The sequence below is a fragment of the Homalodisca vitripennis genome, unplaced genomic scaffold (genome assembly GCF_021130785.1).
Source record: "Homalodisca vitripennis isolate AUS2020 unplaced genomic scaffold, UT_GWSS_2.1 ScUCBcl_1429;HRSCAF=5044, whole genome shotgun sequence".
Lineage (NCBI taxonomy): Eukaryota > Metazoa > Arthropoda > Insecta > Hemiptera > Cicadellidae > Homalodisca > Homalodisca vitripennis.
In genome coordinates, this window is record NW_025777560.1 from 1 (window position 1) to 23,650 (window position 23,650).

The 23,650-nt window shown below is 39.2% G+C and overlaps 1 protein-coding gene across 1 annotated transcript; it reads left to right on the top strand.

Annotated features, from left to right (window-relative positions):
* The first annotated feature begins 6,951 nt into the window (after positions 1 to 6,951).
* Positions 6,952 to 9,562, top strand: LOC124371437. Its single transcript, XM_046829767.1, has 5 exons — positions 6,952 to 7,062; positions 7,461 to 7,735; positions 8,602 to 8,717; positions 8,882 to 9,126; positions 9,232 to 9,562. The coding sequence occupies exons 1-5, from the start codon at positions 7,031 to 7,033 to the stop codon at positions 9,449 to 9,451; spliced, it is 888 nt and encodes a 295-aa protein (XP_046685723.1). The 5' UTR covers positions 6,952 to 7,030; the 3' UTR covers positions 9,452 to 9,562.
* The last annotated feature ends 14,088 nt before the right edge of the window (positions 9,563 to 23,650 follow it).

Below are 23,650 nucleotides of genomic sequence, written 5' to 3' on the forward strand. Positions count from 1 at the left end.
GGAGACTTTTTTAAACCTAGAGAGGATTTAAAATAATTTTTGGCATTGAGACGATCTCCAGGCGTGGGGGGGAAACTATTCACAATTGACGGAACGACTTTAAACTGGTAATCTAGTTATAGGCCAATTTCATAAAAGCATTAGGATTTGGCGCCTAACGCCTTAAGGGGTTGGATAATAGGAAGATTTGGTACTCGCTAGGAAAGAATTCGTATTAGAGTTGGAATTTAGCAGGACCCGATTCAAACGACAGGGGTTTTCTGGCTTCCCTGAAAGAGCGTGAACATAGTTTAGGGACAAGTTGTTGTCGTCTTATGCGAAAGATGGGAGTTTCTCCCTCGTTTTCTGCGAGGAAGAGAGGGACTGTTTAATAGGAGAACGATCTGTAAAAAAATACTCCAGTGGGCCCAGGTCCCCTTAAAAGCAGAATTTATGGCACTGGGTCATAGCATTTTGAAGAGCACTGGGTCTTGCGGACCCATATGCTTGGGACATCATCCCCATAAAATCTAGACAGGAAACGGATGGTGGCTTTGTAGAACCGTGAGGCATGATGCATGGTCCTCTTGTCAGCCCCCCATATTTGGTTCCGCTTTAAAGCTTCTCAGTATGTTCAAGCGCTTCAACGCATCGATTTTTTTAGGGTCCTTTCAACGGTTGGAGGCACCCAAGTTTAGCCGGGTATCAAATGTAGAGACCCAGGAATCTGATTATTTGTTCCACAAGTAGTGATTCGTTCCTGACCCCAGCAAACGAAGAGCGTTGGCTGCTCAAACGGTACGCATTCTGGAGGAAGAAAACGATGGCTTTTTGTTTTAGGCTAGCCGAATAAAAGATAAAACCCGTAACTCGCCGCACTCACTGCTCAAGGCCTCGTTGATGGTAAGCTGTAAAAAGCTCTCTCCCCCACCGCTAGCCTTCTTTGTTAGAAATGTAAAAATAGAGAAATCATCTAACAAACAAAGAACAGCGCAACAGGAGCGGGTAACGCCAAGGAACGATATGTTGATTGATTTTGCAATGGGCAAACAGAGCTAACAGCTTAGAAACGCTACCTTGTGGGAAATACCATGTTTCCAGCGTGAATGAATCGGAAATGGTTGTCCCAAGTTTGACCTGTATGGTTCTTTCCGAAAAGAAGCCCTGTATGAAAGAAACCATGTGGCCCCCTACACCATAAGATATTAAAGCATTTAATATCCCCCTTCTCCAAGCTTTGTCATAAGCCTTGGAAATGTCGAAGAATACCGCGATCAACTGTTTTCTTTCAATAAAGGAATTCAGGATTGCCGATTCCAAGGCAAGTAGATGGTCACTTGTAGACCGCCTTGTCGGAATCCGCACTGGGAAGGTGAAAGAAGATTATTTTTCTCCAGAAACCAAACAAGACGTCTGTTGACCATCCTTTCGAATACTTTGCAGAGACTGCTAGTAAGCGAAATTGGTCTATAGCTTCCTGGAGAAGTTCTATCTTGGCCCGGTTTTTGGAGAGCGATAATGTGTGAGCGACGCCAAGAATTAGGGAATGTGTTTTCTAAATATATCCTATTATATAATTTCAGAAGAATCTTGTTTTCCATCCTCCGTCAGGTTCCGCAACATGGCATAATGTATGTTATCGGGACCTGGAGCAGAATTTGGATGTCGCCTTTAGTGATGAATCAAGTTCATCAATGGTTGTAATGAAACTAAGAAAACCTTTTTACAAACTAAGGCTTTAATCAACAAAATTCAACTAGATAACCTTAGATATTCAATCAGAATGTATAAACAATTACTTAATATCTTCCTTAAATATAACAGATGATCCAGTTATGTTTACATGGAGTAAATTATATAACATTCTCCCCCACTGAATTTAGGAGGTAGTCATTGAAACGTTCAGGGATCCTTCTTATTCCTGATCCTCTTCGAGGAGAAAACTATTTTATTTTCTTGATTGAACTGTTCAGATTCAACTTCAGTGTCTTTTGGAGAATCTTCCTTATTTCCTTGTGATGCATCTTCATGTTCATCCTCCACCTCCTGTTCTTCCGACCAATTGGATAAGTCTGTTACCATTAGACTTTTATCACCTCGGGGAGCTAAGTGTTTTAGTGAAACAGTAGATTCTCTTCCATTGGGGTAACGAATTAGTGCGTATTGTGGATTTGCTTCTACTAATTCAACTTCATCAACTAGTGGGTTCGTATTTGCTGCTTCTTACATTTCGCCTGGTTAGTACTGGACCAGGTTGAAAGTAACCATGCTGGTAGTGAAGTACCTTTAGTTGATCGGCGTGGATGTATGAACATTCTCTCGTGTGGAGTGCAGTTTGTTGCTGTGCACAGTAAAGAGCGTATCGAATGTAGAGACTCTGGAAGTACAGACTCCCAGTATCGTTGGTCCAGTCCTTTGGATTTTTAGTGACAGTGTAACGGTCTTCCAAATAATTCCATTATACCTCTCAATTTGTCCATTTCCTGCAGGATTGTATGGACTGGTTTAAACTTGTAGCAATCCCCTTTTTGATGAAAGATATGTCCTTATTTTCATCAGACAAAAATGATTTGCCTCTATCAGAATGGATGTAATTTGGTATCCCATAAACAGAGAACAAGTTTTCCAAACATTCTATCACAGTACTCGAAGTCATCTCTTTGCAGGGGTAAGAGAATGGGAAGCGAGAGTACTCGTCAACAATATTTAACATATAACGATTTCTACTTGACGATGGTAGTGGTCCTTTAAAATCAATATTGAGTCTTTCAAAAGGTGAACTGGCCTTTATCAATGTGTTGGTTTGTTTGTGGAATCTAGGTTTGACCTCTGAACAAATAGGACAAGATAACGTCATTGATTTGATCTCATTCAAAGAATATGGCAAATTCTTGCTGCGTACCCAGTGATAGAAACGCGTTATTCCTCGATGACAAAGAGCCTGGTGCATTTCAAAAAGTTTTTTGTCAGTCGTAGAGGCATTACAGATCCGAGAGAGTGCGTCTGCAGAAACGTTTTCTTTACCAGGTCGATATTGAATGTCCGTACGAGAAAGGAGAAAGCTCTAGTCGCCAGCGCATGATTTTGTCGTTTTTTAATTCTGCTAGAATGTTTTTTGGTCAAAAAATAAATGACAAAGCTTTTTGATCAGTTAAGAGAATAAATTGTCTCCCTAACAAAAAAGTGTCCTCCATTTCTTTAATAGATTCTACCGATGGCCTTGTGCTTCTCTTTCTACTGTTGAGTGTTGTTTTTCACTTCCAGACAAAGTCCTAGAAAAGAAGGCAACAGGACGTCCATTTTGGCTCAGTGTAAGCAGCTATTGCAACTCCTGAAGCATCAGTTTCGACTATCAATTGATTTTCCGGTTTCAACAGTCACAAGAAATGATCTTTCTATATCCTTCTTAATGTTTTGAAAATCACTAGCGGCAATGGAGGTTAGTTTCAATAGGGAAAATTCTTACAGCTTACTAAACTTCTAATCTTGTCAGAAAAACCTTGGTATCCATTTGGAGTAGTATGATAACAATCCAAGTGTTCGTTTAAGAGAAGCAGCATCATGAGGCAGAGGCATTCCAAAAGTGGTTGTAATCTCTCTGGATCGGGACGTATAGTTCTATTACGTCTGATAAATTGTATTTGATAACCAAGGAAAAATACTAGAAAAAAATTTTAAATAGCAAAAGTATAGTATCTTGAGCAAATTTACATTTCTTCTGGTCTCAATGTTAGATTGTATTTCTTAGCCACAGCCATAAACTTTTCTAAATTTTTATCATGATCTTGTTTTACCCATTCCTCCTATTGTAACTTCATCAATATATGCGAAAGTACCTTCGAGTCCTTCTTCTGAAATAATCTTATTTATAGTCCTTTGGAAAGCGGACACGCCGTTGGTTACTCCAAAAGGAATGCGTTTTGAATTGATACAACTGCCCATTAGCTTCAAAAGCGGTAAGTTGTTTTTCATGCTCTGGAATTGGTATCTGATGATAAGCACTAGACAAATCCAATGAACTGAAAGTATCAAAATTTAGCAATTTTTTAACACAAGTGATTCGATATCTGGCAAAGGAATAAGCATCCAATAATGTAAATTTATTTACTGTCTGAGAATAGTCTATTACAAGTCGTTTCTTGTGGTTTTTCATTTTTGGTAATGAGCACTTGAGCTCGCCATGGAGAATACACTTTCCTCGATAACACCATCTTTCAGAAGAGACTGTATTTCACATTGTATAAATTTTTCATCTTCCCCAAAAAACCGCCTTGTCTTAGTCATAACAGGTCGACAATCTTTAGTCATGTGCTGAAATAATGATGGTGGTTCCACATTAGCACAGGCAACGTTACAAACGGAGAAAGATGATCTTGGTTCCCCCAAAATCTACAGTAACATTTGTATGTAGTTTCATGATATCATGTCCTATCAGTACATCAGTACATAACCTTTCAATTACAAGCATTTTAATTTGTTTGTAAGCATTGTCTTGTACATACAGATCTACCCTAACGTACCCTTTAATTGGTGAAACGAGTGACGTAGATGCCATCGACACCTGTTTGACTTCTGGAAATGTTTTAAGGTTGTTAGCCTTTACAAAACTACTATCAATAAAACTATCAGAACTTCCAGTATCAACTAAAAAACTTAGCAGAAATTCCGTTTACATTTCCGGATACAATTGCTTTAGATAATACTTTGGGTGTTACTGCTGAAGTTATTACGGGACATGTTGTTAAAGAGGCTGAATTTATCTTACCTTTTTTAAAATTCTTAGATAAACAAACTCTGAGAAAATGACCAGTTTTCGAGCAACCTTTACAAATAGCATCTTTTGCAGGGCAGTCATCTCTTGAAATATGTCTTGCTCTTCCACAAAAATAACATTTCTGTCGGAGTCCGTGTGCTGATACAGCAGCAGCAGTAGAATTGTCTTCCTGAGTTTTTAGTTTGTCTGAAGGAATCTTTAAATTACTACTCGTATTCGTTATGTTCCAGAATACGTTGTCTGATTTGAGAAGAATTTAAACCACTAATAAAGGCATCTCTGATAGACTCATCACTATAGGTTTTAGCATCGACATTTACGAAATCACACTCCTTACTAAGAGATTTAAGCGTTTGCAAATAGTGATTTATTGATTCTCCTTCTTGTTGTTTATGATTAGCAAGCAAGTGTCTAGCAAAAAGTACATTTTTCTTAGGTATGAATAATGTTTCTAAAGTTTGTATAGCATTGTTGTAATCTTTACACTCACTGATAAATTCACTGTTTTCATAGGTTAGAAAGTTCACTAGTACTCCAAGTTTCTTATCTTCTTTAACTTCAGCATTTTCTATGAATGTATTGAACGTTTTGAAACCAATGTTTCCATTGTTTAGAAGCATTTGTTGTTTCAGGGCTGCATGCAAATTTCTCAGGTTTCAGTAGTTTTTCCATTACAGAGTATTGAAGTTAGTATAGCAAAATTGTTGATTAAATTGTAATGAAACTAAGAAAACCTTTTTACAAACTAAGGCTTTAATCAACAAAATTCAACTAGATAACCTTAGATATTCAATCAGAATGTATAAACAATTACTTAATATCTTCTTTAAATATAACAGATGATCTAGTTATGTTTACATGGAGTAAATTATATAACAATGGTAAAGGGAAGGTTTAAAGGAGAGTTTGTTATTAATATTTAAATTTAGAGGATGTCTTTCTGCATTTGTTTTGAAATTTGGAAACTCCCTATTGTAAGATGACGTTTTTGGAATTTCCGCAAAATGTGAGCCGAGTAAATTGGAAACTGTCAAGGGATCAGTTACCACATCGGTACCATTTTTCAGAGCAAAAAGAGAAGGTGGAGAGGTCTTACAGCAAACAGATCGAAGCTTCCTCCAAACATCAGAAGCAGGAGTAGTTCGTTTTATTTCGATCTGTGTAGTCCAGCCAGGACTGCCGCCGTCTCTGTCTAAATACCTGTCTTGCTTTTGCCCGTGCTCTTCTGTACCTACTTAAATTTTCTTCAGTCGGTGATCTGTTGAACTGTCTTAAACATTTTCGACGTTCCTTTAGAGCCGCCGAACATTCTTCAGACCACCAAGAAACCTGGCGTTTGTTTGGTGAACCTGAGGATTTTGGAATGCTTCGCTCTGCGGATGTTCAGTCAGCCCTCTTAATTTTCCACCTGGGACACCTGCCTGTCGAAGACGGAAAGGATTGAAAAGCCACGGCAATGGGCGCATGGTCACTCCTTGACAGGTCGGGAAGTACGGACCAATGCACTCGAGTTGCCACGGACCGGACTGCAGATTGACAGGTCGATTGCCGACCATATGCCAGTCCTAGGCCACATGTAAGTGGCCGACTCGTCATTGAGAACGACCGCTGCCACTTCATCCCACAATCCCGCAACCATGTTACCCCTCCGATCAGAATGGCTGGAACCCCAAGAGCGATGGTGTGCATTGAAATCACCAACCATCAAGAAAGGAGAAGGGAGTTGTCTGTACAGGTCACGTAGATCATCAAGAGATAAATCAAAAGGGGAAGGTGGAATATATATATATATATGGAGCAGATGGTTAATTTAAAAGGAACGTCGATTGAAACTGCTACTGCCTGGAGGTTTGTGACGATGTTCAAGGCTCTAGCATTAACAGAAGAATCTGCTAGAATAGCCACACCTCCACAGGCAATTGGTTGGTGATGATCTAGGCGAAAAGATGTCATAACCATTTTGTTTGAAATGAGTAGGAGGAGACAATTTTGTTTCTTGTAGGCAAATAAATTTAGGTTTTCTTGTATTTATAAGTAATTTTAAGTCTTGAAAGTGGCTTCTCAAACCATTAACCCAGTTAGAGCTGACGTCCTTCCAGAAGGATTGATGCAATGTTCTTTTTATGACCTTGTGGATTTTAGTACAAGTTAGCGCCACCGAAAGCAGCACTGTTTATTTGTCAAACATAAACCTAAAAATTTGTTTAGCACATGGTTTTTCACTGGAGTCTTTTAAGTGGCCTTGTTCTCATGATATAAACATTCAGTTTTGAAAAAATGGATGAAGAGGACGTTGTTCGTGTGGATGGGTAAGTCCTATAAATTTATTAGTTCATATATAAATGTTATTACTTTATATATTGGTAGCTAAAAAGGTATATTATGAAACTAAAATGTGTAAATGTTTTTCCTGAACATAACCTAGATACTATTTCTCATGTTGTAAGAGATTTCCTTCCAGAAGGACGTTAGCAAAATCTACATCAGAAACATATGGTTTACTTAGTTCGATTATTTACATAGTTCAGGTGAACAAATAATATATTTTTTTGTTGTGTGTGTGTTAAAATGTGTTGTTTTGTTGTGTGAATGTGTGCATGGTGTGTTGGGGGCGGTGGTGGGGGGTTTGTTTTGTGCATGTTCATATGCCAGTGTGATTTTTTTATTTGGCTTACCAATAAAATTATCATATTTGTTTATTTTTTAGGAGGTTTGTTCCCTTGCACCAACTATTAGACTTTATTGAAGGCAATGATGATGCGATACCAAACACTGGAGTAGATATAACCTTACTACCACCAACAAATGCAACAGCTGATATGACGGATGAAGACTCTGGAGAGGAAGATAATGTTGAGATAGACAATGTCCCTCCAAGCCAAGTGAATGCTCCTGCTTTGCTTGAAGTAGTAAACATACCTTTTGATGAGCAGAAATCAAATATTTGTGAAAATGAAAATACAGAGGAACTTTCAAAAAACTGTTTCTATAGAACAAAAGACTCACAAAAGGAAGAACAGAGACCTTTTGCTTTCCACCCGAAGTACTCAGTTGAGTGAAAAGAAAAAAAAATCTTTTAATTGGAAAATTAATTCTGATTTAGAGACAATACTTGAGGATTGGCCACTAATGTTTAACGGTTCCCAACATTGAAAAGACACCTTTAGAATATTTTGAGCTATTTTTTGATGAAGATGTCATAAACATGATAGTGACATACACAAATCAATATGCAGCTAAAAGGAACCGTTTGGGTGATTGCTCAGAAAGTGAGATGAAATCATTTCTTTGTGTTTTGCTACTAAGTGGCTATAATACTGTGTCCAGAAGAGAGATGTACTGGGAGCAGTCATCGGATTGTCATAATCCCCTTGTAGTAGAAGCTCTCTCACGTGACAGGTTCAGATTTATAATGCAAAACTTGCATGTATGCAACAACGATGAGTTAGATCATAAAGACCGATTTGCTAAGATAAGACCACTACTGGTAAAAATAAATCAAAGATGCAAAAGTTTTATGCCACATCACCAAAACCACTCGATTGATGAAAGCATGGTTCCATATTTTGGCAGACATGGGACGAAGCAATTTATTAGAGGGAAACCTATTCGTTATGGTTTTAAATTTTGGTGTGGAGGGCCTAGCAATGGATATTTAGTGTGGTTGGAACCTTATCAAGGTTCAGGAACTTTACCACCGCAATATGCCAACTATGGTCTTGGTTATGGCGTTGTCATGACGTACGCCGATACACTAGAAAAAATGCCATATACCTTTTATTTTGATAATTTTTTCACATCATTTCAATTGCTGAGTGATCTAAAACAAAGAGGAATCAATGCAACAGGTACCATAAGAAGCAACAGATTTGGTAAAGGATGTCCCATCTCAGAATCAAAAACTGTGAAGAAGAAACCCAGAGGATCTATGGAGTATGCTAGTGACCACGACAGTGGGCTTTTTGTTAGTTTCTTGGAATGACAATAGTGTCGTTAACATTGCAACCAATAGTGACACTGTACACCCTTTGCGCCACGTGCAAAGATATTCACAAGAGAGGAAAGAAAAGATTTCAGTTCCACAACCAAAACTGATCCATAACTACAATACATCAATGGGCGGTATAGACAGAGCGGATCAGAATATATCACTGTACCGAGTTTTCCATTCGAGGTAAGAAGTGGTACTTTCCTCTCATTGCCCATCTCTTGGATGTTTCCGTACAAAATGCATGGCAGCTACACAGGCAAGATGGCGGAAAACTCGACCAACTTGCATTTAGAAGAAGAATAGTGTTGGCAGTGTTGGAGGGAAACAAACGAGTTGTTTCTGGAAGGGGACGTCCATCTACCTCTTCTAAAATTGACTCCAGGTGAGATTACCATACCAAAGATTTTCTGTCTAAATTACTTATTTTCCTTTGTTACGTTATTTTTTTAAGCCTAAGTACATAAAAACTGTTTGTTTTCTTTTGCAGATATGACAGGATTGACCATATTGTATCTGACATAGAGAATGACCCACGCACAGGAAAAAAAGAAACAGTTGCATTGCCGTTTATGCCACAAAAAGGCAACTACAAAGTGCATGAAATGCGAAGTTCCACTCCATGTGACATGCTTTTTGCACTATCATACGAAATAAATGTTCTTTTTACAAGTGTGTCTTTTTTTAAAGCTTGTAAAACAAAGTGCTAATTTAAAAATCATATTGTATTTTTTAGTTGTGAATGTTACTTGTATTCGGCTGACATCCTTCCAGAAGGAAGGCTATTTTTAAGAAATATAGAGTTTCGAAAAAGGTAAAAACTTAATATCCTGTTTACTTATACCCTAAATAACTAAAATAACCAGATTTAGTTTCATTTGAAATAAAAAAATAATTCAGCCATATCTGGGTTAATATTCCATTGTAACAGCATATATAAATATTATATATTTTATTTTGTGCTAGTTCATCGTAATTGATGTGATGTAGCCTTATGTACAGTGCCGTGGTTCAAATTGTTTCTATGACTCATAACTGTAAATAAACTCTACAACTTAAATTTAAAATTGACTATGTAACATTAAAAATATGTTCTTCCTTTTACAAAGTGTTTTATTTACCTTATTAACCATTACTTTAGTAATTATAGTTGTTAGTTTTAACATCTAACAGGCAGTGGCAACTATTTTGCAAACATATTGCCACCCCATTTAAGACACACACAAAATATTTTATACCATAATTTGTGGATATTATGTATATTTAAGGCCTAATAAGTAACAATTTGCACTCTATCACTTTTATATACTTTAATCTTTTTCTGCCTTATAAAGGGTTAACTTAATTAAATCGAGTTATTATAAATTAACTTATTATTTCAATATAAAACCACACTTAATAACTATTTTATTATATATAAGAAAAACAGGTTTTGTTGTAAATGAGGATGCTAGTTTGACGCTCATTAGGTATGTATGTAAATAATATTAAATAAATAGGTTATGATTATAGTTGATTAATGGCAGTTAACTGAAAACATTTCATCGGTAAGTATATGTTTAAAAAAAAAATTCATTTGTATTATTTTTAATAATTATTTGTATTGAAACATGTGTTTTTAAAAAACTGGTTTTTATCATTCCAGAACTTTTTAAATTTTTTCAATAGCCATTTAAATATATTATGCTTAACCCTTTTAATGCTGACGTGTGCCGCGAGCGCACGTCACTAGGTTTTACGAAAAAATGCAGACGTGCGCTGGGGGCGCTCGTCCGGATTTTTTTTATATTATAGTTTTAAATTATCGACCAAATGCCACTAAACTTTGCATACTGTATCTAGACACTACTACTATTGATACAAAAAAATCTTTTTTACTCTATGCTCAACATGTGATTACGTATATCAGCTGTTTCAACCTTAATTACGTCCAATCATTCAGTGAGCGTCTTTTGTTGCTGTGGCAATACGTTGTTGCTAGGTTATGTTTTAATGGGAATTATTCGTGCTTTTCTTTTATTTATTTAAGTTTGCTTATATTATTATTAGTTTTGTGATTATTGTAAATAGATTTGACCATGAGTAAAAGAGCAAGATCGCCTGTAAGCGAAAATACAATTGTAAATAGTATTGTACAAAGTGGTCTCGCTGTTGCTACTGAAGATGATCTTAGTGATCATTTTGTGGACAATATATCAGAAACTGGTAGTGAATTAGATTTAGGATTTGATGACGATACGGACAATGATCCTGACTATGAGGCTTCAGGTATGTCATCTGATGAAAGTGATGCATTGCCAGCAAGATCAGGTAGGATTGTTCCGTCTAGTAGTAGGTGTAATGTAGATGCAATAATTGGTGAAGTAGCAACAAACCCATCCTTTCTTCACGTCGTATCTGACAATGATTCTGATAACGATGAAAGTATTGATATTATTCCTGATTGGACTATAGTAAATGAAAATAATAATAATGCTTTCTCAGACTTTTGTTTTCAGACAAGTAACTGGTCCAAATATTGTCCTCCGCACGATGTCCCTCCAATATCATATTTCAATTCAGTTTTTTACTGTAGGCCTTCTAACTCAGTTCGTAAATATGACAAATACATATGCCAGAGAGTATATAAGACCACACACTCATAACATGTCACCTGAAAGTAGGGCCTGTGATTGGAAGAACGTAACTATACAAGAAATGAAAGCATTTATTGCTACTCTCTTGAATATGGGTATTATAAAAAAAAACCACAATCGAATCATACTGGTCCATTACTCGCCATATGAACCCAAATTGGTTTGGTAAAATGTTTTGCCGGAATCGATTCCAATACTTGTTACAATTTTTCATGTAGCGGATAATGATTTACTTTCTAAACCTGGACAACCTGGCTACGACCCATGTGGCCAGTACAATTTTGTTGTAGAATATGCTAACCGGGTATTCAGAACATATTATACTCCACACCGTGAAGAGTCAATAGATGAGAGTCTTGTGGCCACAAAATGCCACTCCCAAATCCTTCAATAGTAGACATGACCCGAATTGAGCCCCAACATGGGCTCTTATGGAGTTATTCTGGACCAATGGGAGAGCAGGTAGGCCCCGCTCCATTTCCCATCCCCACCCCACGCCATCGCATCTGGAAACAATGGGAGAGCAGCTAGACCCCTCCCCTCCCCCCACCATCGCCTCTGGACCAATGGGAGAGCAGCTAGGCCCCTCCCCTTCCCCCTCACAGTCCACGTGTTGGCGGATGGGTGTCATAACGGTCATGTTGGCGGCGCCCATGAATTAGCGCGCTTTTGTCCTTGCAGAGGTGAGGGAGAATTCCCCTGCGTGAGGGAAATTAGAGCATACACTCTGCCGTCCATGCTCCAACAGAGTGGGGGATAGATGCCCCACGTGCCTTGAGCTGATTGTGGGAAGATTCACAATATATCTCCCCAGGTAGATCTCTCTCTGTCGAGTTCTACCTCTATCTTAATTATTAAACTTCTTCAATTGGCTTCACATTCAAAATTTATAGTCCAAATTTAATTTCCAAGGGACGGGACATTATCCAGTCGTAGGATGTCTACCAGCTCTCTGGACCGATTCTTATACTGGATAATGTTTTAACCTGGGTACCATACGTAATGCGGATGTTCCAAAACCACATCCAGGCCCACATCGACTCAATCATCACCACATCACACAATAAGGTATGATTCGTCTTTATTTTTAGTATGTAATGTTTTATTTCTCTTATTAACGCCATCTTGATTACGCGGGAAACCGTAAAGTGAGGTTAGGTTCCCCTGTTCCCGCCAATTTTTCCCGCCAATTCATGGGCGCCGCCATGACAGTGCGGGAGAAATTCCCTCACAACGACCCTTAATCACACGTTTTTTTCGAGTCCAACAGTACGTAAATCACATATTTCACACAAATATGAGTGTGAGAATACATGTTTTGCGAGGTTAACAAGCTCTAATTTCCCTCACGCAGGGGAATTCTCCCTCACCTAAGCGAGGACAAAAGCGCGCCAATTCATGGGCGCCGCCAACCTGACCGCTATGACACCCATCCGCCATCACGTGGACTGGGAGGGGGTGATGGGAGGGGGAAGAGCAGGGGCCTAGCTGCTCTCCCATTGGTCCAGAGGCGATGGGGAGGGGAGGGGGCGGGGCCTAGCTGCTCTCCCATTGGTCCAGAATAACTCCATAAGAGCCCATGTTGGGGCTCAATTCGGGTCATGTCTACTTTCAATATCTCCCCAACAAACACCACCATCGTTGAGGAATCAAACTATGGATGCTCTGTGACTCGGTCAGCAATTACTGTCTGGCTTTTGTATGCTATAGAGGTAGTAGATACACTGAGAGTAACTTAGGACTTCCCTACAATGTTGTGAAAAATCTTTTGGATATTGGTCAATATTATCAAAAAGGTTACCATCTATTCGTTGATAATTTCTTTATGAGAATTCCACTGGCAAAACATCTGTCTGAGAACCTAACTTACATCACTGGGACAATTAGAAGAAACCGCAAAGGTAAACCATAAGAGCTAAAAAAAAAAAAATAAAAAAAAATAAATTTGCAGTTGGACAAAGGACTTATATGCGTAATGATAACTTACTAATGTTAGGATACCGTGAAAAAACCCCTCCAAAAAACCTGTCTTATTACTGTCGAGTAGCCCGTAGGGGGACGTCTTACTCTGACGTTTAAAGGTTGGCGACCTTTCGTACCCCGAGCTAGTGCCAGTCACATCTCCAATCCTGGCACTTTTCCCTGTCCCATCCATAAATCCTACCTATTCCTAATTCCTCCCTTTTCCTGACTGGATCGTGCTATTGTTTGCGGGGAGTGCTTGAACTGCTACACTCTGAGAAGGTGTAGCAGAAGAGAGCTGATGTGAGCTTGCTCTGCCGAAGCAAACGGTAGTATGAATCCTGGTGCCAGCCACTTCGGTCCCTGGTCAGGAAGTGATTATTGGACAGAAATGTCGGAGATTTCTGTTGCCACGTGCGAGCCCGAGTCGTGCGTGAATTCCCGACTCGGTTAAACGAGATAACATCGGGCCCCGGGGAACTGGGGTAGGGTGCCCTGCCAAGCTTTGGCTGACAGGTTCCCGAGGGTATACCCGTTCCCGATGTCTCGGCCTGCACCTTTAATCACGATGCGCTGGTTCAAATATTGAATGGCTACATTAAACCCTTCTCAAGCAAATGATAGAGTTGTAGAAAGAGATTCTATGGATCTGGAAAAGAAGCGTGCTCTCTCTTCAGAATCTGAAGAGGAAACAAACAAACAGAGAAAAACTGCAGACAAGAAAATTAATATTCAAAATCTTCCCACCCCACTTTTTCTAGTATTCAAACACAAAGACGATACTCAGAACTTGGCAAAGGTGAGCCCCTTCCTTGTTAACAAGGCTCTAGTCGGAGTGGGCGGCTCGCCCGTCTTCTGTTAGGAAGCTCCGTAATGGAAGCATCTTGGTAGAGGCTGCGAACGCTCCACAGGCTCAGAAATTTCTCTCCATGAGATCCTTTTACGACAAAGTAGAAGTCGTTGTCCATCCTCATGAGACATTAAAACTTCTGCAAAGGAATTGTATTCTGTCGCGATATGGTATGTTGCTCAATTGAAGAGTTGAAAGAAGAACTGAAAGATTGTCTTGTGACTGATGTGGTGAGAATAATGAAGGTTGAACACGGTGTACCGACACCTACACCAGGTCACATTTTGACTTTTGCCCTTCCTCACCCACCAGCCACAATTAGAGCAGGATATCTTTCTCTACAAGTTCGCCCATACTTTAGAAATCCTCAGAGGTGTTATAGATGTCAACGTTTTGGGCATTCGAGCAAAACTTGCAATAACCCTGAAACATGTAGTCTTTGTGGAAAAAGTGGTCACAGTGACAAGGACTGTGCCGGTGGCGAAGAACAGTGCGTCAACTGCAAGGGCAAGCATCCTTCAAGCTCTCGCAGGTGTAAAGTATACATAGAAGAAAAGGAAGTGCTAAAAATAGTCACTAGCGAGAAATTATCTTTCGGCGATGCTCGTAAAGAATATAGGAAACGACTTGGGCAAACCCCGAAGAAGGACGTATCCTATTCTCAAGCTGCCTCTGTCCCTGTGCAACCGAAACCGTGTTCTTCCTGCTCAGCTCTGGAAGGCATGGTTAGAGAACTAACCCAACAGGTTGCTGCTTTGGTACAACAACTTAGTGCCAAGTCCTTCCCATATAGTGGAGGCACTGATATACCAGACCTTGCACCTTCTGTGTCTGTAAGACCGGCTATACCTAGTCAACCCAAGGGACGGAACACTTTAAACAAGCAACAGTCTACTGAAGGCCAGGTTGCTGCTCAATTTTTAAAAACCCCTAATGCTGGAAGTTCCAGCGTGACGGGAAAGAAAGATATATCTCCGGAAGTACGCCAAAAACTCGTTTCTGGGATAAATAAAAAAATTGCCTCTAAAGTGGTCGAACGGTCAAAGGGTGCCAACAGAACCCCTCCCTCATACCAGTCCTCCAAATCCAGCCTAATGGAGGAGGATTTGTTTGATGAAGACCTTAGGCCACATTCAGAAATTGAAAAAACTACCGTAAATTTTAAACAAAATTAAGGAAAAACAAAAAACAAAATTACTTTTAAAACCTAATTTTATATGAATATTATACAATGGAATATTAACGGACTGCGAAGCCATCTGGAAGACCTGAATCTACTAGCATCACAAATAAAACCAAATATCATATGTATTCAGGAGACCAAGCTTCGCCGTGCATGCCAATTTTCCATCAGGGGATGGGATATCTTCCGCCATGACAACCATAATGACGGACATGCATGTGGAGGAGTTATGGTTCTCGCGAATCCTTCTCTGAATACAGTGGAGGTACCTTTGAACACACCTCTACAAGTAATATGCATAAAGATTGACATACCGTTTAAATTACATATATGTTGTGTTTATGTCCCCCCGCCACCAGAATGTCTTCCAAGAGAAGATCTAGCGGACCTTATTAATCAATTGCCTCGTCCTTTCGTACTTGTGGGGGATTTCAACGCCCACCATCGTTTTTGGGGCTCTACTACTTGCTCTCCAAGGGGCAACATGGTTTCCAAGGTCCTTGACGATCTGAATCTTGTTTTATTAAACGATGGCTCGCCAACTTATCTTTGCCCGAGAACAGGTTCCTGGTCAGTATTAGACCTAACCGTGTGCACACCACAAATTGCTTACCGCTTCGACTGGTCAGTTTCCTCTGACCTTTACGGTAGCGACCATGCACCGGTCATAATTAAAGTTCTCGATAATCCAGGTAATGTGCCCCAAAGACCTAAATGGGTACTTGATAAGGCAGATTGGGGCAAATTTAAACAAGTTTTACAGGCACCAGATGTTTCAACATCAATAGACATAGACTCCGCCGCCGTTAACAAGATAACTGTTGCCATTTCAAGTGCCGCTCTGGAAAGTATTCCAAAAAACAAAAGGAATCACAAAAAGAAGAAACGTACCTTGGTGGACAGAAGAGTGTAGGATATCGCTTCGGGAGCGCAGGAAAGCCTTGCGGATATTTAATAGATCTCCGACCGAGGAAAACCTCGCACGATTTCGTCTTGCCAGAGCTAAAGCTCGTCTCATATTTAAAAGATGTCGACGAAATTCGTGGAAGGAATTTACTTCCTCGATTAACCGTACCACCCCTTTATCTCTGGTGTGGAGGAGACTAAAGGCAGTTTGCGGAAAACAGCCACCTCTGCCTATTCTTGGCTTAAGGGTGAACGACATCATATTAACCGAGCCGAAAGATGTGGCAAACGCTCTGGCCTCGTCTATTTCTAACGTATCGAGGACGACGTCCTACAGTCCTTTGTTCCAGCGATATAAAGTACAACATGAAGCACAGCCCATAAATGAAAATAACTATATAAGTCCCTTAAATTTATTGTTTTCCCTTGACGAACTAGAATCCGCTATTTCTCCCATTATAAACTCAGCTCCCGGTGCTGACGACATCCACTACGCCATGTTGAGAAACCTTCCTGTAGAGGTTAAAGCGTGCCTCTTGTCCCTTTTCAATAGAATTTTTCAAGAACGCAGCTTTCCAAGTTCATGGCGTAACTCTTACGTTGTACCATTATACAAACCTGGCCAAGACAAGTTCTCCCCTACTAGCTACAGGCCTATCTCGCTTACCAGTTGTCTTTGTAAGATACTGGAGCGAATGGTAAATCGTAGACTGGTATGGTTCCTGGAACACAATAATCTCCTGTCTCCACAGCAATGTGGGTTCCGTCAAGGCCGTTCAACTCTAGACCACCTAGTATGCCTGGAATCGTCAATCCTGAATGCTTTCCTTGAACGGAGGCAACTTGTTGCTGTATTTTTCGATATAACAAAAGCGTATGATACAGCTTGGCGTAGGGGAGTTATAAACACCCTTTCAAATTGGGGCGTCGGCGGTAATATATTATATTTTATCAAAGGTTTTATGGATGAACGTTCTTTTAATGTAAGACTAGGAACTCATTTGTCCGACATCAAAATTCTTGAGAACGGTATACCTCAAGGGAGTGTCCTTAGCTGTACTCTTCGCTGTGGCCATAAACAGCATCACTTCCTGCGTCAGAGCTCCTGTCAGATGCTCTCTATTCGTAGATGACTTTGCTGTGTTTGTCCCCGCCAGGAGGCTGGCTACTGCAGAGAGGTACCTTCAGCTCACCATCCACCGTCTTGAAGATTGGAGCAACCAAACCGGATTTTCTTTTTCTCCTTCAAAGACTAAATGTATAACTTTTTCTCGACTGAGGAACGTCACTGATCCAACTCTTAGGATAAATAGAATAATAATCCCAGCGAGTCGCTGTGTGAAATTCCTCGGGTTGTGGTTTGATTACAGACTGACGTGGGTTTCGCACATTAAAGAACTTAAAGCGAAATGCCTAAAGAGACTTAACGCGATGAGAGCTTTAAGCGGAACGAAGTGGGGTGCAGATAGAAAATGCATGCTTCAGTTTTACAAGGCATATATTCGATCTTGTATAGATTATGGATCCCAGGTTTATTCTTCTGCCAAGCCAACAGCCCTTAAAATGTTGGACTCAATCCATCACTCTGCCATCAGATTGGCTACTGGGGCTTTTCGTTCCAGCCCCGTTGTCAGTCTGTTAGCTGAGAGTGGTGAGCCATCCCTATCTTTGAGACGTGTTCAATTGGCTATGAACTATTTTTTAAATTTAAAATCAAGGCCAGAAAATCCGGCCTTCGAGGTAGTCCTAGACACATCGCTTGCTCCCTTGTACCACAATAAACCTAATGCCCCCGCACCTTTTGGCATTAGAATCCTGTTACATCTCGCAGAAGTGGACATGAGAGCGATTGATGTTGAAGTATGTCACGAGATGGATAGGCCACCATGGACAGTGAGAACTCCCAATGTAATACTGTCGTTATTACAGTTGGACAAGCAAGACGCATCACTGTTGTCCACAAGCGCCTGTAGAGAAATTTTGTCATCCTGTTCACCCTGCGATGTCATCTACACGGATGGCTCAAAGAGTGAGGCAGGAACGGGTTGTGCCTTTGTCACTTCCAATAGAGAGTACAAATTCTGCCTCACTCCTGAATCTTCAATATACACAGCAGAACTAACAGCTATATTGAAAGCGTTAAATATTGTATGTCCAAGAACAAATAGGGTGGTAGTGTGCTCGGACTCGTTAAGCGGTCTTCTGGCTATCAAGGACATGTACTCCAAAACATGTCCTGGTTCGTAAGATCCGCTACGCTTTGAGCGAGATGATGTCGCGGGGTATCGCAATTACGTTACTATGGGTACCGGGACATACCGGAATACCTGGTAACGAGATCGCAGATAGGGCAGCAAAGGAGGCAATCTCTCTGACTCCATGTACTAGGCGATCAATCGCGTCCGATCTAAAGCCAATTGTAAAGTCACGACTACAACATCAGTGGAATATATCGTGGGATCAAGTGGCCAATAACAAACTTCGGCAGATTAAATACACAGTAAAGCCTTGGTCGACTGCTTACCGCACTAACCGCAGAGAGGAGGTAGTACTGTGTCGACTCCGTATCGGACACACTCGCTTCTCTCACGGTTTCCTAATGAGTCGTGGTGATCCACCGCAGTGTGCGGAGTGTAATATGGCGTTAAACGTCAGCCACGTGTTGATAGACTGCCGCCTCTACGCCGGGCAGAGGAGAGCACATCGTTTGCCAGGCCGGTTAGATGAGTTGCTTGGTGACAAAGAAGATGTTTTAACAAAGCTCTTTAGTTTTCTGGAGAGCACCAAATTAATGTCCAGAATATGAGTGATATAGTACCTGATTAGTTTTAGTAAACATTTTAACCGCTAGTTTTAGGTAAGGGTGAGCCCTTTTACAGTTCACCCCTGAGTTGTTATTTAGTTTTAAGGCTTTTAACTAGCACCGCCTAGGTGCAATCTTTTAAATTTCGTTAGAAAATTTATGTGTTTTCATCAAGGGTAAACCCCTTTACAGTAAAAAAAAAATTAAAAAAAAAAATTTCTGTGAGGTGAGAGACACCACTATCTTAATATGTAGGTGTTCACGTAAGGAGACGGGCACTTTTGTCCTTCTATTGATTTGTTATTTATTATTGGTGAGGGTGGGTCCCTTTACAACCTTCCTTCACTAACTTACCTAGTTTTAGCATTAGATTTTGTTATATTTATTTATCGTTATTATTTATCTGACATATTTTAACTATCGGGCCCCTTTACAGCCCCTCGGTTAATTTTGTTATTTAGTTTTAGTCCTCCGTCCACTGTTGTTGTTTTTCTTATAGTCTTAATGTGATAATGTTATTTGACAAAGCGATCCGCTATTTATTCCTTGTACTGATAACGTGACACCATATTTCAAAGTGTAGGTGTCCGTTAACCCTACGGGCATTGATAACCTGCGTGTTTTATGCCCTTATTAAAAAAAAAAAAAAAAAAAAAAAAACTCAAACTGTCGAGTAAACATAAAGCTGAAAGTGTGGAATGTAGAAGTAAAAGGAATCCTGACAAATTAAACAAGAAAATAACAATAATACATAATTATAATAAATTTATGGGAGGTATTGTCAGTACGGTCCAAATGCTGTATCGCTACTTAGATGAACGCTGGACTGTAAAATTCTGGAAAAAGTGGTATTCAACATATTTCGCCGAATGATTCTGAACGCATATATATTATACAAGGAAAACACAGCTGGCAAACAACTAAGTAGACTGCAGTTTACTTCATCTATTATAGAAACCCTAACCGATGACCAGTTTCAACATAAACAAATCCTTCAAGTGAGCGCGGAAGGTGTACCACAAAATCTTGAATTTGGGATGGAATATTTACCTGGTCCAATGTTGAAGAACTGCAGTATATGCAGCATTCTTAGTACAAGTACTGGGGGGACAAGAAAACGTACAAGAACAATTTGTATGAAGCGCAAGAAAGGGATTCATACTTTGTGCTTCGGCAAACACAAACGTTAAAAATTTGAAATTATGTACCCTATATTGTAAATAATTAATTTTAATTTTATGCAACCTACTTTCTTTATTATTTCGACAAAAAATTTATACATTGGGCTAAACAACACGTGTAAATAAAGTGATTTTGAATGAAACTGACCAAAATATGTCTTATAGAATTTTACTGTAAAATGTGGACTTTACAAGTTTTTCGATAAAATGCTGTAACTTCTCTATTTTTTAAGGTAAGTTATTCAAATTTAGTGTGTGTTAACAATTAAATATAGTGCAATTGCCAGTAACTACTTTTTAGTTAAGGCTAATAGTAAAGGTACTTTTATATGCTCAAACTCATTACACACTCAGGGACACCTACCAATTACACCAAATAAGCAATTTATCCAGCTGTTTTGTTTATCCTGGCATTCTTCGCATATACTTTTTGAAAATAGGCTGGCATTTTTCGCATTGTCACTGAAAAAATGTCTGGCATTAAAAGGGTTAAGAGGAGTGCCAACGCGAAAACATTTTTTTGTGAAAATGTATGTTTTTATTGCATTATATTCTGTGATTCTTCCTCTTTCCATAGATATACTCGTATAACATTATACATATATAATGTGAAACGTATAATGTTATATATCTATTATTTTTTTTTATAATTTCTTCATTCTTATATTTTATGTCCAGTACTGTTTAAGTTGGCACACCTACCAATTACACCAAATAAGCAATATCCAGCTGTTTTGTTTATCCATAAGTGATTTTGTTTGTTGAGGTTAGATGGTCACAGATTGAAATTTATCATCATTGTAACATAATGGATACTGAAATGATAGAAGATGGTAGTCTTCATTTCAAGAATCAACATAATGGTAGGAAAAGAACCGCAACTCCCTCAAATTGGAAAAGAAATGTGAAAACGTTGTCTAAGTTGAGAGGTGAGGAACATGAAGACTACAAGAACCGCACAGTTGCTGCATTATTCACTGGTCCTGATTGCAGGTAAATACTTGTTTTTAATTTTAAGGGGAGTGGGAAGGGTAAAATTTTTTTTTAGATTTTCTATTTTTAATGCAGTTTTGTAGAATGAAACTTCTTCTTTAAGTATCTGCTTTTAAAAATATACGATAACTCTAAATATACTTTTTTAAATATAACAACATAGTATGTTTTAAGTTTTTTGCTTTATGGTAGCGCCAGAGTAGGCCTCACTTTGTATAATACTACTTAAACAGTTTGGTGTGTTTTGATTTTGTTATGTTGGTAGTACCAGCCAGTACCGTCTACTGCTAACATCTGTTGTTTTTTCTGAATTGTTTGTTTCTATTACAACTGTTCTAGTCAACATAAACAAAATTAGTGTTTCTGAGTTTGTTTCGTTGTGAGTTCTATTCCTTGTGAGTTCAAGTCATTGTGTTGTGTTGTGTTTTTAACAATGCCTCGTTTAAATGTATCTTATAAGAAGAAAAGTACTTTCAAAGGGAATAGGTACACAAAATTGCAATCAGTTGAGTTAGTGGAATCACATACACCGAGTGTTGCCTCGGAGCCTAGGCCTAGCTCTATCACTACTCCTGAAGGCCTCAGTACTTCACAAAGACCAAGTTCTTCTTCAAAAAAACTGAACTTCTCTGTTTATGACAGGTTTGAGCCCAAAGGTAATGGTAACTGTATTTTTAATGTAGACAAACTAAGTGAGGTTATAAAAGGTTTTGTGCGATGTAAACATTGCGGTGGCTATGACTGTGTCGAATTGGCTGTGTCACAGGAAGAACGACATGGACTGTCTGTAAATGTTGACATTGCATGTTCAAAATGTTCCACTGGAGTTCGTTTCAGGAACTCAGACCTCTGTGAAAACAATAAATATGACATAAACCTACGATTTATTTATGGTATGAGAACTATTGGCCGGGGTCTTAGCGCAGGGCAATATTCTTTGTTCACTTCTTGATCTACCATCTCCACCTCAAAAGTATTCTGTATACGCACAAACACTAAATACAGCTGTAGAAGCATGTGCTAAAGATAGTATGGCCCTAGCACGAGAAGAAGCAGTCACAGAAAATGGTGGTAATTCTGACTTGGCAGTAGCGTTGAATGGGACGTGGCAGAAGCGCGGCCACACATCTAAAAATGGAATTATGTCTGTTACTAGTGTAGACACTACCAACGTTCTTGACATGCATGTTATGTCTAAGTTTTGCCATACTTGCACTATGGCTGAAAATACTAAGCAAGTTCCTAAGGTTCATGTATGCACAAAAATTTTCCAAGGTTCAAGTGGTACAATGGAGGTTAGTGGTGCGGTAAAGCTGTTTTACGATTCTGTTGATCACGGTGTGCGATACGTAAAGTATTTAGGAGACGGTGATAGTAAGGGCTATCAGACAGTTGTTTCTGAACAGCCGTATGGTAAAGATGTAAAGATAGAAAAACTTGAGTGTATCGGCCACATACAAAAACGAATGGAGACGAGACTTCGGCAGCTAAAAAGGGATTATAAAGGCAAAATGTTGGATGACGGTAAAAAGATTGGAGGTAAAAATAGGCTCACTGATCTAGATATTGACAAGTTGCAGACATATTATGGATTAGCCATTAGACGAGCAGTGTCGGATAACACTGGAGTACAAGGCATGAGAAGGAATATATGGGCCATCTATTTCCATAAGCTGACAAAACTCCCCAACATGGCCTATGCCCAAAGGGAGCTGATTCTTGGTGTGCCTATAATAAATCAAAAGAACTGAAGCAGTCTTATAGCCATAGTCACAGCATTCCTGAAGCTATCTTACTTGCCATGAAAAAAATATTTACTGACTTGTCAAATCCTGACCTTTTAAAAAAGTGCCTTCATGGCCAAACACAAAACCAGAATGAAAGTTTTAATAACATAGTTTGGTCAAAAATTCCAAAAAACACATTTGTTAGGTTAGATACTTTGAAGCTTAGGGCCAATGATGCAGTTTTTAACCTTCAATGATGGTTATTCCAGTAAGTTGAGGGCGTTTGATAAATTAGGACTAAAAATGTCTAAAAAGTCGGTCGACGCACTTCGCACCATGGCCAGAATAAGATTGAAGAAAACAGAAAAGGCAACAGAAGAAATGTCAAAAGCAGCTAGACAGGCCAGGAGAGCTAAGAGGAAGCTGCAAGAAGACAAGGAAATGGATGCTGATGATCCAGATTATGGTGCAGAACTGTGAGTAGATTTTTTCTTTAACGCTCATTAACCGAAATTTGATTTTTTTTGTACAAAGGTACATTTTTCTCAGGAACTATAAAAGATACAGAGTTCAATTTTTTTATGCATATACACCTACATAATACCAAGTAACAGCACTAGAATTATAACATTTAAATTTGTAGTTACTGAGAAAAAAAAAAAATTATG